The sequence below is a fragment of the Crotalus tigris genome, unplaced genomic scaffold (assembly GCF_016545835.1).
Source record: "Crotalus tigris isolate CLP2741 ecotype Arizona unplaced genomic scaffold, ASM1654583v1 scf7180000020523.1239640, whole genome shotgun sequence".
NCBI classification, from domain to species: Eukaryota; Metazoa; Chordata; class Lepidosauria; order Squamata; family Viperidae; genus Crotalus; species Crotalus tigris.
The window spans coordinates 322050-339376 of record NW_024098059.1 but is presented as its reverse complement, the minus strand read 5'-3'; the positions used below and the strand labels follow the sequence as shown (position 1 = coordinate 339376).

At 36.6% G+C, this 17327-nt stretch overlaps 1 protein-coding gene across 1 annotated transcript in view; it reads left to right on the top strand.

Annotated features, from left to right (window-relative positions):
- Positions 1-16588, top strand: part of CTNNA1 (catenin alpha 1) — a 76066-nt gene extending 59478 nt beyond the window's left edge. The window contains exons 12-18 of the mRNA XM_039367023.1: positions 3905-4105; positions 5094-5245; positions 7405-7515; positions 8866-9047; positions 11260-11365; positions 12889-13023; positions 15245-16588. Coding sequence (XP_039222957.1) covers positions 3905-4105; positions 5094-5245; positions 7405-7515; positions 8866-9047; positions 11260-11365; positions 12889-13023; positions 15245-15532 — 1175 coding nt within the window. The 3' untranslated portion in view covers positions 15533-16588. The remainder of the gene's footprint in view (positions 1-3904; positions 4106-5093; positions 5246-7404; positions 7516-8865; positions 9048-11259; positions 11366-12888; positions 13024-15244) is intronic.
- Positions 16589-17327: the final 739 nt, after the last annotated feature.

Genomic DNA, 17327 nt, shown 5'->3' with positions numbered 1-17327 from the left:
TTAATCAATCTCATATTTGGTGATCATAGTGCCATTTTGGCAGGCAGCAGCCCAGAAGCCATTGACATCTTGCACAGCATTAACAAATACTGTTTGTTCACACAGGGTGAGCGTTAATGCAACAAATGTTTTGATAACTGATGGGTCACAGTTTGCTGTTCGCCACAGTAAAGCCCACATGGAGTAAGTGAACCACTTGAAATATTGTGAATCATCAGGGGAAGAAGAAGAACAGCCACACCTCTCTTTAGATTGTTACGGCACTGTAGTACCTGTCGAGGGAATGAACCATTTTTGTGGAAGCCAGGATGCAAATCTTGACACTAGTCCTGCCAGTCTTCTTATGTGGATTTGAGACATGGACACTATTAAAATCAAAACTAAACAAGGTTAATGCATCTATGATGTATACTGGGAATTTTTTTAAACAGACTTCTCAAGAATGATATCAGATAGATGCAGTGAACTATCTACATTTGAGAATTAAATGCAAATTAAGATGGTTCCGTTACAGACACATATGCAGAATGGCAGAATATTACTTTTTCATGGGAAAGTGGCCTGCATAAAGTCCAACATTAGCACCAAAGACAATATGGGCAAAGCAAGTTGAAGATGATCTGAAAAACATAAGATTCAACCTAAATCACACAGCCTCAATTGGAAACATGGGGAAAACCATTATAAAACATCTTGTCTGCTGTCCAGCAGGAACCACAACAATGTACTGGCTCCAAGGGAGTAAAGTTACTCCAAGGGAGTAAAGAACAGCAACTGATAAGAGACATTTGAAGATTTTTCTATAGTTCAGATTCAACATGCACATGCCTGTTTCCTGATCTGACGGGCCTCGTGTAGAATGCATTTCAATAATAAGAATATGATTACAGTCTGTGTTTGGCATGTTATTTATCTGCCCTTGTCCCTTTGCAAGCAACAATAGCACTAGGCTATTGTTGTGTATTAGAATCTCAGACATTTGAATCGTTCGACCAGCAGCTGTAGCATTATCATTTTATTTTCTTTTGTATAATTCCTTGTATAATTAAGTAAAAGTTTTAAGTTCTTTTCAGCAGACGTATGAAAGGAAAAAGTGGCTGTAATTAACCATCCTTTCATATTATGGACTATAATTGGTATTCCTCACTCAGTATCCTTCATAGTTTTTGGTTCACATCCATTACGCTAGCTTTGTTTTTACAAAATTGTATTCCTAGAAGCAGGTTCTGCAGCTTCTGTAGTGTGATTTAATGCATAAATAGCGGCGAAGTTTTTACATCTGTATTTTGTATACACAACACAGGTAAATGCTAGAAGCATATAAATTCAGCATCACCACCTTCTTCAAGACTGAGTAGGAATTTTACTTTCTGCCAGACATGCCAGTATGCCCATGTCTCAACTAAGCTGTTTTTAATTGCTTGATCTATGTCAGTGTTTCCCAAACTTGACAATTTTAAGGCATGAGGACTTCAACTCCCAGCATTGCTGGTTGTGGAATTCTGGGAGTTGAAGTCCTCATGCCTTAAAATTGTCAAGTTTGGGAAACACTGATCTATGTAATTCCATTAATTCTGCTGGGCATCTTACAGATTTTGTTCGTCGTGTTGCATGATTTGCATACAGTTGTTTGAATTGTTTTAACTGGGTAAAACAGTTTCTAGACCTATGTATATATATTGAATTTCTACTGCTATTATTTTAATGAGTTAAGAACCTACAATACATGATCTAAGCAGTCCAGTTCAAATTGGAAGTGACTGTTTATCACAGAGTATTTTGAATGTGAAATGTTTTATTCGTAATGATAATTATTATTACTTAGCTTCCTAGTCTGTTTCTATACTTTCCATCTTTAAGTAGTTTTCTATACAAATTATTAAAATAAAAATTCTATAAAATTTAGAAATGATTAACAAGACGGGAATGGGAAAGAAGGACATATGAGTGTTCAGCTAATTTTTATACCTGGAATGCTTCCTCCAGGAAAAGGGGTCATAGTGGAGTCTTTTAGAATTGGGTGAGTGGGGAAGCACAAGAGAGAATTTCACGATGCTAGTGCTACCACAGAAAATCTCTTCTGATAAACGGGCTTTATTTGTTGTGTTTTGTGTATTCAACGTAGGCCCTGCCCAACTCCAGTCTATTGTGGGATAATTCACAATAAAAACAAAGAGGCCTGGGAAAACAGCCAGGTTTTTAAGGCTTATTACAGGATGCCATCAGGGAGGGAACATACGGCTCTCCGGGGGAATTTTGCTTAAGAAGGCAGGTGGTAGGACACTTCTTAGATCCCAGTAGTCATCACTGTTTAATTGAAGAGATCCTGTCTCTTCTTACTGGCTGGGCAATGGCATGAAAATAGATGATCCCTCAATTAGCCAGACTGTAGGCCAATTAGAGCTTTGGGAATTACAACCAGCACTTTAATTGCACCCAGAAGGTGCAAAAAAGGACCTACTAAGAAGTGCTTATCACGGTCTGTTTTGCATTTAAAGCTTCCAAGAGGTCTTCACAGGCAACCTCAACTAAAGCAGGCCGATGTTACCAACCCCCACAACTTGTGGGTGACCTCACTTAATAGGCTCATGTAGATATTGAACATAAATAAATTGTTATGGTTAGTTTCTGCTACCATTTTGTTTAGAACCCATATTTTACCATAGAAATACTCTTTTACAATTTTCTGAAAAACCCACTTTTGTGTATTCAGGAATATCTTGCATATTATCTCATAGGTTGAATAGCCTGTAGCTGGTGCTATTTTATTTTGTTATTTAAAGATGAAAGTAAAATAAATAAATAAAGATTTTTTTAATATAAATTTAAGGATCAAATTTCACCAGCATCTAATAGTGTATAGAATCTTAAAATTTACTTCCTGAAGGCTTTGGTAAGCTCCCAGACTTAAAAGGGGGGAGGGGGAGATAGAACTCTATTAGGAATACTTTTTAATGGATAAAATGATGGCCTATTCTTACCATTCTTTTTCTCCATTCATGGCAGAAAATGGCTATTAAAAATCACAATAACAGATTGCTTTTTTCTGCTTGTCACCTAAAGCAAGATATCCCGGTGAAGGAATGGGGAGAAAAGTCTCAATAATCTTAATAAAAGCATATTCCTAATCTTGTACCTTAAAGAAATATGCTTATGTCCCATGCTAGTTTATAATTGTTGCCTCATTCAACCAGCCTTTCTCTTCTATCTTCTTCTGCCGTCATAAATATTTTTAAATATTGTTCAATCCGGAGCTGAGCAAGTAGTAGTTCCTACTGTATTAATTTTTTTTCTGCATTGCCCAGTTACATCAGTTATATTTGACATCATTATCTAACCTTTCATTAGCCATGTGTAGCTTAAGAAAAGGTTCCCTCTTACACAGCTTGATATGCAAAGAGTTTTGTTTTGTGAAGATACTAGAGAAGCTTTTGCAAGAATCAGGATTCAGTAGAGAGCATCCCCCTCCCCAAAGAAAAAGATAGGGCTGAATTTTGGATATGGTGTTTACACCTTGTAACTCTGCAAGCTTCTAAATACAGGGAGAGGGTCACTGTCCATTAAGTAATCGAAACTGTCTATTAAGTAATCAAATTACTTCCTTTGCTTTTCGTCATCTGTGGCACTATAAGACTGCATACAGCCTGTGACCAAGATTCAGTTTGTGAATCTTTTTTTTAAAGATTGGGATATATTTATGCCATATCTATACCTGCCTTATGCTAATTTTCAATGAAAGAAATGAGAAGAGATTTCCTTGTCAATGAGAATGTTTTAACTGGCTGTGTTTCACTGCTAACTTTGTATTTCAAATATACGTAGCAATTTCTTTTTAACTTGCTGGTATTGATTTACCCATTATCAGCAGCAAATGCAGTTTTCCCCGTTTCTTTTTCTTCACCAGAAAATCATATTCTAGAAGATGTAAATAAATGTGTCATTGCTCTCCAAGAAAAAGATGTTGATGGTTTAGATCGCACTGCGGGTGCAATCCGTGGACGTGCAGCAAGAGTAATACATGTTGTCACTTCTGAAATGGATAATTATGAACCTGGAGTGTATACAGAAAAGGTTTTGGAAGCAACAAAACTGCTGTCAAACACAGGTAAAGTAAACAACATAATCACACTTTTAATTTGATAGTCTTAATGAAACAGCCAGGACAACATGTTTCTCACTTCTTTCTGCAGCCCCTTTGTATTGTCTAATAGTTAGGAAGTCGCTGTCATAAAATACCAAATACTTGTTTTAAGTTAGAGGCAGAAATAGGCAGACTAATGCCATGGAGCCCTGATGGTGCAGTGGTTAGAATGCAGTACTGCAGGCTGACTGTGCCAACTGCCAGGAGTTCGATCCTGATTGGCTCAAGGTTGACTCAGCCTTCCATCCTTCTGAGGTCAGTAAAATGAGGATCCAGATTGTTGGGGGCAATATTCTGACATTTGTAAACCGCTCAGAGAGTGCTGTAAAGCACTATGGAGCGGTATATAAGTCTTAAGTGCTATTGATATAGGGCAATGTTTCTCAAACATGGTTCTTACATGCTGGCTGGGGAATTCTAGGAATTGAAGTCCACACAGCTTAAAAGTTACTGAGGTTGAGAAACATTCCCTAGAGCTATGCTTGATAATATGTGTCCTAAAATAGGTGTATATACTTTAAAAGATGTATCTTAAAAATGAAATGAAATTAAAAAATAAGAAAAGAAAAATCCTATCAAAATATTGGTTTTTAGTATTTGCATTCTCATCCTGGCCCCTTAAATGTTACATATGGCTCTCAGCCATGAAAAGTTTACTTATACAATGTAAAGCAGAAAATAAGCATCATTTTGAATCATACAGCTCTTGGATATCCTTTTTACAATTCCCATGTTTATATAATACACAATGGCCTGCCCTCTGCACTCTGAAATATATATATCTTCTCATGTATATGTCTTATTCTTTACTACCAGCACAAACATAACTTTCTCTGCTCACAGTGTTCCTCCAAATAATACATATGAATTAAAACTGCTCTTTAGTATTGTGTTGTATAATTTTTCTCTCGTCTGCTTCTCCCCAATCCATTTTTTTCTGTGTGTTCTGTAGTTATGCCACGTTTTACTGAACAAGTAGAAGCTGCGGTAGAAGCATTAAGTTCTGACCCTGCTCAGCCAATGGATGAAAATGAATTTATTGATGCTTCACGACTAGTATATGATGGAATTCGTGATATCAGAAAAGCAGTACTGATGATCAGAGTGAGTGAACTTCAGCTTTCTTGAAATAGCATTCAGTTTTCAAAATGAGTTTTATTAATAATTTAAGACATATACTAAATTCTGTGTAAATTCATGCACACATATAAATTCATGCACGCATATGCATAACAGCTTAATAACTTGAGCATCTCCAGTAACTAGTGTATCTGCGACTAACTATTTTGTATTTTGAATTCTCCCCATTACCTATATATTGATGTGCAGTTCTTTATACAGTGCGGAATCACTCTGATCACTTTCCATTCTTCTAACCTCAGTAATAAATGCAATAATTTCCAATTAAATTGTATACAATTGTGGAAAGTGATGGAAACTACAAAAGTTAGGATGTTTCAAATGACTTTTTGGTGCCTGGTGTCCCAATTGGACAGGATATGGGTACAGGCAGCTGTTTGTTGTATTTACATCACTTCCCCACATAGAAGAGAAAGATGGTATAAAGCTAAAGTACCTCAGTTTTTTTGGGCCTGTTAGTACTCTGGTCACAGTTTAATTTACTGCTTGGCATACAGTCTGTCCAACTTTGTGTCTATTTCAGCTGTTCCCCTTTCCAATGTAAACCAACACATTTTTAAATATGCATTTGGATTGTATTTAGAACAGGGCTTCCATTGTATAATATTTATGTTAGGCAGATGTCATATTCCAGAGTGGGAAAGGCCAATAACTAAAGGTGTTTCATTATTTGAAGTTTGGGAGGATTTCAAAGAGCAAAACTGTTGCCATAAAAACTCTATCCATGTCCCAAAATTGGAGTTATCCCGGACCCGTCCACTTTTACAGTGTAAGCAGTCAAAATGCCACTCAAAGCCCAAACTGAAAAAGTTCAATGTTTCTGCATTATACCAGACCACAGACAAACTTCTTTTTATGTGCTTGATCAACCCAGCTATTACAAGTTTGTAAGACGTATTTTATACTTTACTTGATGTGATTCATGAATCCAAATTGTATTTGCCCTTCTTTTTGAGTGTTCAGTGATGTCTGAAAAAGTTGCACATATTTAACTATATCTAGATTTTCATCTATTCTTAGAGCTTTGTCTGTATCTTAATGGTTTTATAATGCTATTATAATGCTCTTTTGATTGTTTAAGTGTGCATAAATGGCTGACATAACAAGTTAGAAGTGTCAAAGGATGAGCTAATAGGCTCATTGTAAAGTTTTCCCCTTTGCATTGGAAAAAAATCTCAGTAAAGAAGAATTTATAAGGACTAAGGATAGGATTCTCTTATTATTGAGAAATCATATTCAAAATCTACTTGTTTTTGATGGAGATGAGGCAGCAAAAATTTAGCAAAATGAATAAATTATAAGAGGCAAATGCCTTTTTTCTTAGGTGTTTGTTAAGAGACCTAATTAGTAACAGCTCTGCATTTTATCTAAAATACAAATTGGATGTATTTTCAAAGCCCCCAAATAAAGTATCATAAATACTTGTATAATGCCATTAGGGATTAGTCACTTTGAAAATAAAGAATAGAGATATGCACAAAGCAATTTATTCAAATGAGATGACGCTAAAAGAGAATTGATTTCCCCCACTCTCTAGATAGTTTATACACTGCAATACTACCAATATTCCCACTCTCAGGAGCTAGTACACATTCTAATTATGGTAAGCCAAGAAACAGATTTTCTAGAAGAAAGAAATCAGCAGAAACACCTACTATAAAAGAAGTACAAACTGCAGATTTCTGAAGCTACAAAAAAGTAATATATCATGTTAAATGGATTGCTTTGGTTTAATCTAGCACAGGAATGAGTTATTTTACTCAGTGTCTACAAAAATTGTATTAAAGTGTTACAAATACAGCAATATAGGAAGCTACTACTGGTAATAATATTTTTATGTCTGTTTGCTCAAGCTCAAGAAAAACCATAATATAGCAAATGTAAGTAGGCAATATTAAATGACAATTACTTTTTAAAGAGTTTATCTAACCTTTTTATCAAACTCCCAGTTGTGCTAGATAAACATGTATGAAATGTACATGACTGTTGGTATTGTTAATTATTCATCTGTCTTAAAATATGCAGTTTGACAGGTTTTAAATTCAGTGTGTTCCAAAACCATGGAAACATTTGCTCCCCTAGATTATTCTTAAGTTTGATTGGGGCTTAAACTGTTTTTGCAGACACCCGAAGAACTTGATGATTCTGACTTTGAGACAGAAGATTTTGATGTCAGAAGCCGAACAAGTGTTCAAACTGAAGATGATCAACTTATTCACGGTCATAGTGCAAGAGTAAGAGATACCTATTTAATTATCTGCTTTAATCTCATTTGTATATAGCCCTGGCCACATTAAAATCAAGATACCATCATTTTTGTCATTCCCAGTATATCTTGTTTATCTGTATAGCATTATTTGTTTATCTTCTTGTTTGGGATTATCTTCTTCCTTTATTTGTGTGGCTTCGATATAGATAAAAATCACATAACTGCAGCAGCATCTAATCTGATTTCTGAATTACCAATCGTTGATTAAAACTTAAGCCTAGCCCTGGAATAAGGAATATTCCTTCAAACTGGAATTATTTTTTATTTAAAATAATTCTATTGAGAAAAATGATCTCCAATATAACAAGTTGCCATTTGATACCATTATATTTTTATCTTCTATACACTCATAAGTGGCTACCTTATTCTTTCTGATAGCAGTTTTATTCTCCACTTGCATGAGAGTGTCCTTGTAGATGATAGTTACAAATAGATAAAACTACATGGAAGTGCTAAGCTTTCCCATTCCTTGAAGGTTTTCTTTAAAAAAAAGTTCTGAATCCTACCTTGTTTCTTGTGTGCTTAACAATGAAAGAGAAACTCGTGGAGCATTTGCTGTGTTAAACATCAATAAATACTATACAAAATAGAGTTCAGAAGAAACCTCAAAGCAGTATTTCATTTTTTCGAGTGTTCCCACAGTTCATGCTACTTGAAAGTTCAGGTGGGGGCAGTTTCTTGCCATCAGATACATCTATGAAGAGGTGGTCTTCCAAGCAAGTATCCAAGACTGCCCTCTTTGTTATTTCACAAAGCTCAACACTTTTGTAACTTTTCTGTTATAAATTTGCTTTTACTCATTGCAGTAGCCTTCCATTTTGTGTGTAGGCAACATAAACTTGGCTGCCTCAAAATGTATCTCAGGTGATTTAAAGATCTAAATCATATAATCATGATCTGATAATTACACTGTCGCCTGGGTTTTTGTCTTTCCCTCCAATTTTGCATATATGTGGAAGATTTGAATAAGATTTGATCAATATTTACAATCTGGCTTTCAAAAATATGTCAGTTTTCTATCTGAAAACTCTTTATTTTTCATCCCCTGTAGCAGTTTCAAAATATGCCTCCATACGGTGTAAAAATGGAGAAGAAAACATAAATATCCTATGTTGCCAATTTTTTCCCCATGGGATGCTTAAAAAGTCATCTTTCACCAGTACATCTTTCCATATAGTAGAGAGTAAAAAAATAATGTTCCCGTTCATCCTTTGGATATACAGTACTTTGACTCTTAATTAGGTTGGCTAATGAAAATATCTGAATAGCCAGTTATTGAAAAGCATTTTATATATAGAATAATTCTTCATTCCAGGCCATCATGGCTCAACTCCCTCAAGAACAAAAAGCCAAAATTGCTGAACAAGTTGCCAGCTTCCAAGAAGAAAAGAGTAAATTGGATGCTGAAGTATCCAAATGGGATGACAGCGGTAATGATATTATTGTTCTGGCAAAACAAATGTGCATGATTATGATGGAGATGACGGATTTCACCAGGTAAGCTTTCTGTACAAATAGGCTTTTCGAGAGCAACCTTAGTTCATGTTCCTTGTATCTCAGCTAGTTTTCCTTGACAGTATCCACTGCAGTTGATACCTGAAACAGTCTCAGACACCTTGTAAAATGATCTTATTTATTCTCTCTTATCTCTCATTCTGAAGACATTACTAAAGGAGAGCAGGGTCATTAATATGAGTACGATATCAAATTTTCTTCTCTTTTTCATTTAATTCAACTGTTCCAGAGTTGGGTCATAGACTGAAGGAGGACCAGTTAAAGTTATAATTCAATCTAGGCAGCATAGAGAGGTTAAGGTTGGGTAGTTTGTCTGCTGTGCCAGCTAACCTGTTTTTCAAGTTCCCCCTAACAGAGAAATGGTAAATTTTGCTTAATAAGATTGCATTGCCTGTATTTAATGGTATTTTTTTTTTATAACTTTGCCTTCTGATTTTCCTGTGTTTAGATTGTTACAGAGAGACATATAAACTGTATAGGAAATTCTCTTAGCACATGCATAATTAAATATAAACTTAAAATAATTTTAATCCTATATCTTCTGGAGAGTTGGCTTAGAACGGTGTTTCCCAAACTTGGCAATTTTAAGGCATGTGGACTTCAACTCCCAGAATTCCACAGCCAGCTTTGCTGGCTGTGGAATTCTGGGAGTTGAAGTCCTCATGCCTTAAAATTGTCAAGTTTGGGAAACACTGGCTTAGAAAATTAGATTTAAATGAGTTTTGAGTCAAGGTTTTTTTTAGGAACTGCACAAAGCTGGAACAGTTTTGGTAGTCTTCGTTTCTGAGCTGAAATACAATTTGTTTTAAACTGATAGTAAATTGTAGGCAATAATTAAACATTTATTATCAGACAAAATTGTCTGGTCCTGTTGAAATTATTTGAGGTGTAGCCCATGTTTTGTTATAGATTAATGGATAGACCTCAAAGATATTCTAGGGCAGTGGTTCTCAACCTGTGGGTCGGGACCCCATTTGGGGTCGAACGACCATTTCACAGGGGTCGCCAAACAACGCAGTCCGCCATTTTTTCCCCCTTTTCCTTAGCTGTGCTACTCTCTTTTATTCTATTGGCTTTTGAAAGCCAATAGAACAGACTCTCTTGAATAGAGTCTAATTCTATTGGCTTTCAAAAGCCAATAGGAATTGTCCAGGCTGTCTCTGCCCTGCTGAGCCTGCCAAAAGTCCCATTCTGCAAACGGTGCTGTACCAGTTGAGTAGTCCTCGACTTACGACCGGTTGAGTTGTCCTCGACTTACGACCGGTTGGGGGTCGCGGCATTAAAAAGGTTGAGAACCACTGTTCTAGGGCTATCCTTGGATTTGGGCTTCTCTCCTATGATTGTGACTTTGAACACCATATAGAACCTGCCACAGAATCAAATCATTTAGGAAAGCTCCGATAAGGGAAATCTCGATGAGGTAATGCCTAAAGGATGTCCTACCCAAGTTTCTAATTGCAAGGGGCAATGTAAGAGCAGCTCAAAAAAGAAAAAACACACACAAGAACAAGCTACATTTACTTTGCTCTGTAAAACTAGTTTGGCTTGTTAAGTGCACCATGATCAAATAAACTGTGGCCAAGCTTAAGTAATTTTTAATAAGATATTAAAATGTGATTGTTTAAGGAGGAAAAGCTATGTGTAAGGATATTGTAATGATACATTTAATTCTCATGCAGCTGAAGTATTTTTAGTACTACTGTTAATGCAAGTAGTCCTCATTTAATGATCCCAATTGAGTCTGGAATTTTTGACATAAGTCATTGCAGTTGTTAATCCTGTCTCCACATGAACTGACTCAATTTTACAACTGCTTTTACAAAATGAGTCACCATGGTCATTAGGTACTATGTGGTCATTAAGCAAATCCGTTCTCCCAAATGGGCATTTGTTTTTTGCCAGAAATTTCTTTTTGGGGGGAGTCATAAATCACGGTCACATGGCCACAGCATGCAGCAACCAATCATAGGTGCCTAAAATACAATCATGTGACCCAGGAGCACAGCAGTCGTAACTTTGAGGATGGATCATAAGTCGCTTTTGGAAGGGGGGAGTCTGTCATAACTTCAAACAGTTATTAAGTGAGGACTACTTCACTACCTTGTGGTGAATCCTTTATCACAGGGAAATAATGTGCAAGGAAATACTATGTGCCCTTGATTCTAGAAGACAAATATTCTGTTCTCCTTTGCAGGGGTAAAGGACCTCTAAAAAATACATCGGATGTCATCAGTGCAGCAAAGAAAATTGCAGAAGCGGGGTCAAGAATGGATAAACTAGGGCGGACAATTGCTGATCATGTAAGCTGTAACTGATTTTTTTTAATGAATCTCACCTTTAATTTTACAATATATTTTTGAACTGATGGGTCAGTAGTTTGCTTTATGGAATCTTTCTAAGAATCTTAATTCCGTATCCTCCTCTACTAAAAAGCTTCCTTCATTGCTTGCTCCCAACATTTATGGATTTGGATTCTATACTGATAACTTATTTTTCAAATAATACTGCAAATAATAACTTCCAGATGCATATATACCACATGCATGAATGAAAAAAAGAATACTCTGTCACATATAGAGTTTCACATTTATACCCACTTAATTCAAGGCACTAACATGTACATGATTAAACTGATGTTTTCTTTTTGATGCCACCAGATAATTATTTTTTATTTTGGAGCACAAACTATTTTATTGTAGAAAACTCTAATGTGTGGCATCTAAAAAAGACAGGGATTCTCAGTCCTCTTCATTTTTCTGTCACTGCCTCTCTGTAGGGAAAAGATAATGCATGTATATTGCCTTTGCTGGGAGATCAAACATGGTGTTGTCCATATTTTTGCCAATATAGTAGATAAGGATATTAGTCTTACCTTAGCTTTTCAAGATTTATCTGGGATTTTCTCCCTGCATTCTAGAATAGGGATCCCTAACCCCCAGGCTGTGGCCTATTTGGAACTGGACTGCTCAAGCAGTGGGCCAGCATGTATACACACACAACTCAACTTGTGCAAATTGAGCTGCGTGTGCACCAGCCCATCGCTCACGCGGCCTTGTTCCCTCTCCCCCCCCCCAAAAGCTGAGCCACCAAGTTGCAGAGATTGGGGACTGCTATTCTAGAACATTTCTTCTTAAATATGTGACAGTTTCATTAGGTAAACAAAATGGACTATTGTTACCTGAATCTTTTAAGAATAAAGATTGATGGAAATTAAATTCTGTTTGGTGGATTATTTCAGTATGCTCTATTTGGGGCTGCCTTTGAAGATCACTTGGAAACTACAACTTGTCCAGAATGAAGTACCAGGGGCAATAATGGATGTGCCTTGATATACTTATGTGTCACCAGTACTTCTTAAGCTGCTCTTGTTGCTAATTGGCTTATAGGTGTAATTCGTGACATTGGGCCTGGTTATCGGAGAGACTGCCTATCTCCAGTAGTTTCTGCCCATCCTGTAATATTGGGCACAGAGTGTATACTTCCAGTCCCCTCAAGCAAACATGCCATCTGTTGGCACCTGGGAATTATGTGTTCTCTGTTGTGATACCTGCCTCTGTGAATCCACCTCCCCACAGAGATCCATATGGCTCCCCCAGTAATGTTTTAAAAAAAACCACTGAAAACCTGTCTAGGGGGTCGGGTGAGCCCTTGAAGAATTTTATTTGGAATTTTATAGTAGTAAGTATTTCTTACTCCATATCTCTGATACAGTTCTATTTAGGATAAGGCTTAACAATAAATAAAATGACACTGACTTGTATTTTAATGCCTTTGGAGTGTGCTAAACTCTCTAAAGAATGAATTATCTTTTTTCTCTGCACAGTGCCCAGACTCTGCTTGCAAACAAGATCTGCTAGCCTATCTGCAGCGTATTGCTTTATACTGTCACCAGCTGAACATTTGTAGCAAAGTGAAGGCAGAAGTTCAGAACCTTGGAGGAGAGCTTGTGGTATCTGGGGTATGTACACGTGCTAATGTTTGTTTTGTGTCTTTCTAGATTCAGCTCTTAAACCTTAGTTTGCTTCAGTTGTGAAATTCTAGATGTAGAATGTAAAGCTGTTCTTTCAGCATTTTCAAATCCTCTCAAGGTTTTCGTCCCAGGATTGGAGACATTTATACTATCTTTTTCCTTCAGAAAGATTGCATGGTCCAAATTGTGGTTTAAACAATCCAGTGCGTACATTTCATTATGATGAAAATGGCTTTGTTTGCTAAAGTACCCTGAAGTAAGTCTCATTTTCATCCAGTACTCCAAGGCCAAAGCTAAAGCCATTCATCTGTTTGATTCTCAAGTCATTCAGTGACTGTATACGGTCTTATCAGGTTCCTGTGTGTTTACACAGAAACTATGTTTCTTTCAAACTTTCCACGTATTTTTGAGTGTAAATTTCTGTTATATATTTTCTTGTGATTTGTTCCCCCCCCCCCAAGCCTGCTCACAGTCAGCCACTTACATCCATTTCTATCTTCTACAGTCAGAAGACTTCCTCTTCTCCAACTCTCTCTGAAAACTTTCTTCCAGGCTGTGAATGCATTTTAATCCTCATCCTCAATTCCAATGGAGCCAGCCCACATTAATATCTTGTTTACCTTTTCTTATGCATATAATTTTGTAGTCTGCCAACCATTTTAGCACACCTCCGATTGTACTTGGATAGAGCTAATTTATTCTGTATGGAGGGAAAAACAAATTGATAGTCAGGATCACCAACCCTTCTTCAAAATGGCAGTGATTTTTGTAATATTTTTAAAGTCTTTATTGACTTGATTGTGAAGTTAAAATGTAAGTCTGAGGAGCCATGTTCAAGCTTCTGCTTTTCCTAAGCACTGTACTTCCCTTCTTCATCACCAAAGTTGGCATTTTCTTTTATTTACATGGAAGAGGCAGTTTCTTTCATTGCAAACAATATAATCCTAATTTCACTGGAAAAGGGGTCCCTTTATCTATACCTCTGTCTAGAAATCTCAGTAGTGAAGATAACATTTCTGTTGCCCCATAAATGTTCTGATTATACCTTTATTTGCATTTGGGTACTTATTAAATATGAAAAATTTGCACTCACCTTTGAGTTAGACAATTATTTTCATGGAGATAAAATCAGATAGCAAGCTTTAGAGAAGAGACAATTAGCATAAATGTGATAATAGCAAATTCTGCTTTGGTTGAATAATGGCAAACTGAAATAAGAATGGATGGATGGATGGGAGAGCACCAATACAAACAAATATACGGTATAACAAATTAATACTACCAAAGATCTGGGCCATCTTTGGCAAGAATGTTGGCACTGAATAGAGACTTGCTACCTTTACAGTAGAGAGCCAATTTGGTGTACTGGTTAAGGCATCAGGCTAGAAAGCAGGAGATCTTGAGTTCTAGTCCTACCTTAAGCACAAAGCCAGCTGGGTGACCTTGGGTTAGTCACTTCCTTTCAACTCTAGGAAAGAGGCAATGGCAAACCATTCTGAGAAACAAAACTTAGCAAGAAAACTGCAGGGACTTGTCTAAGCAGTTTTTGAGAATCAGACACAATTGAATAGAAGGGAGGGAAAAGTTTTACAAAAATACTCTGAGGTTTTATAAGGACTATAAAATGCATATTTAACTTTGAGCTCTTCTGCTGCAGAAATTTTTCTTCAAGCTAGAACCAGTAATATATAATTTAATAAAAAGCAAGTATGTCACATAATGTAAGTACCCTCTTTCACACAGCGGATAGTTAAACAATAATGGAATGTGCTACTGTTGCCCTCCCATTAAATTGTTTTCAAACTATTTAGAAAACCAATTAAATCTTACCAAACAGAAGTCATACACATTACATAATTTATTTCTGTAAGTTCTTCTATTAATGAGAAATAAAAATAAAGGCACTCCTCGAGTTATGACAGTTTACTTACAGTAGCAACCGTTCAAAGTTGTGACATAACCCCAACTGCTTACGACACAGTCCTGAGGTTACGAATGTTGCAGCACGACGGCAGTCACGCCCTTGAATTCAAAAATAATTTTCTTGATAAAGGAACCCGAACCTCAAGAGTCCTCTTAGCATTCGTTCTGAGATTCATACATTTGGAATTCTTGCATCTCTGATATATTTGAACCTTATCCTTAAACTTTGTATAGCAAACTGTGCCTCAGACTAAAGCTTTTCTCTTTTCCGGATTTGTTTGTTAAGGTGGATAGTGCCATGTCACTGATCCAGGCTGCCAAGAATCTGATGAATGCTGTGGTGCAAACCGTAAAGGCTTCCTACGTGGCCTCCACTAAATACCAGAAGTCTCAAGGGATGGCTTCTCTGAACCTTCCTGCTGTGTCCTGGAAAATGAAAGCTCCCGAAAAGAAGCCTCTAGTCAAGCGAGAGAAACAAGATGAGACCCAGACCAAAATCAAGCGAGCTTCCCAGAAGAAACATGTTAACCCAGTGCAAGCACTCAGTGAATTCAAAGCAATGGAGAACATTTAATTTGTCAGTTTCCTTCCCTTCCCTTCAGAATTTCTGCCATTTTGAATTATGTTAAAGTTTATTTACCTAATATTATGACGAAATCATTTAGAGTAAAAAGAAATAAACAGAGTTAGGAAGCACGACAGTTCAACTTTCAATCTGCAAGCATGATAGTGTTATATGGAAATGCTGTCTAGAAATATTTCTGTGATATTTCTAGCTCCTGTTTTGCATAAATAAGCCCTGCTTTAAATCTGTTCTATAACCAAAGATAAATTCACAGTAACAATCATCCTTCACATAGCTGGATCATGTCATTCTATGAGGGGAAAATTGAGCCGTCTCGGTGTGAACGGGAATTGAACATGTGGTTTTAAAAAAAAAAGTATATATATGCTGGGTGGATAAAGATCAATTTTGCTATGCTTAATAATTGGGAAAGTGGAAGCGCTAATTGCTACTTAGAACACTAAGGCAACAATAGAGGATGAGTTTGAAGGAGTAATATACTGTAGCATTCTTTCTAATTTAAGTAGGCATTGACTTTTTTCCAGCCTGAACACATTGATGCATTTATTCTAAGTAACACTTGAGGGAATACACATTAGGAGTAGATAATAGTGAGTGACAAGTTGTAGCCAACCCAGCATTTCCAAGGTAGTTTTCCTTGGGTCTCGGGAACAGAAGTCATTATAAAAGGAACTTGATGCATATTGTGCAATGTATTAGAACACAAACTTTTTACTTATTTTTGGGATGTGATAATGTCAATGCTTGGTTACAGATTACTGATATTCTTTATCACAAGACTAATAAAAAAAATTTCTTGCTACCAGTGGGTGCTGTAAATGTTGCCTGTTTTCCCTCGGCATTCAAATGCAAATCCATCACTGTGTTCTTGTAATAATTGCTAGTCATTTTCCTTTGAGCTTAAAAAGAAACTTAGCAAATAATGTTTATTCAGGCTGCAGCCTAGGTATGTCATAATGAGAGCTTCATGGCATAATTTTGCTATTTTAAATTTTTTATGGATTTCTGTTTTTATATCTTTTCCAATAAAGTATAAAAACCCGTTGTACTAGTCAGAGTTTTCTTTGGCAGTTGGTAAAATAAGCTTAATTCTATAGTGTACTGACTAATTTGAGTTAACTTTTAAGAGGCCAGTAATGAATGACTCATACATAATTTTCTTAAATGGTTTTGTTGAAAGTCAACAAGAAACCCTGCTCTGAGGTTCAGTGCACAAAAGGCAAAATTAATCACCTCTTTTGTAACTTCCAGTAGAGAAAAAGACACTCAAGAGTTAAATCAGCTGGGGTCCTAGCCTCATTTGTTTCAGAGAGTTAGTAGTTTCGTGTCCTTGTATGTCCACAATACATTTTTAAATTAAAGATGTTTTGGGTTACATGGGGGACCTGTTTTCTCTATTTGGTTTATTTGAGCAACTCATGCGCCTACATACTGTGGTTTTGTGATCTCCAAAATTTCATTGGCAATTGAACCATTAGAGTAACAGTGGGATACAAATTTAAAATTAATAATTCTAGGGGTTAATGACAATAATAAAAAAGATGTGGGGTTTTTTTCAGCAAGACACTAAACCAGTGGTGGCACTCAGAGCCCTCTCTGTTGGCACTCGCACCACCACCGCCAGCAGCAGGTCCATCAGGCCGCCACCGCTGCCCAGAGCAGGAGCCCCGCCCAGCACAAAGGAGGCAAAGCGACCAACTAGCAAGCTTGAGTTGAGGTGGGAGAAGGCTTCGTGGTATCCGCAACGAAACATCCAGATTCAGCCATAGTTTCATTCCATATA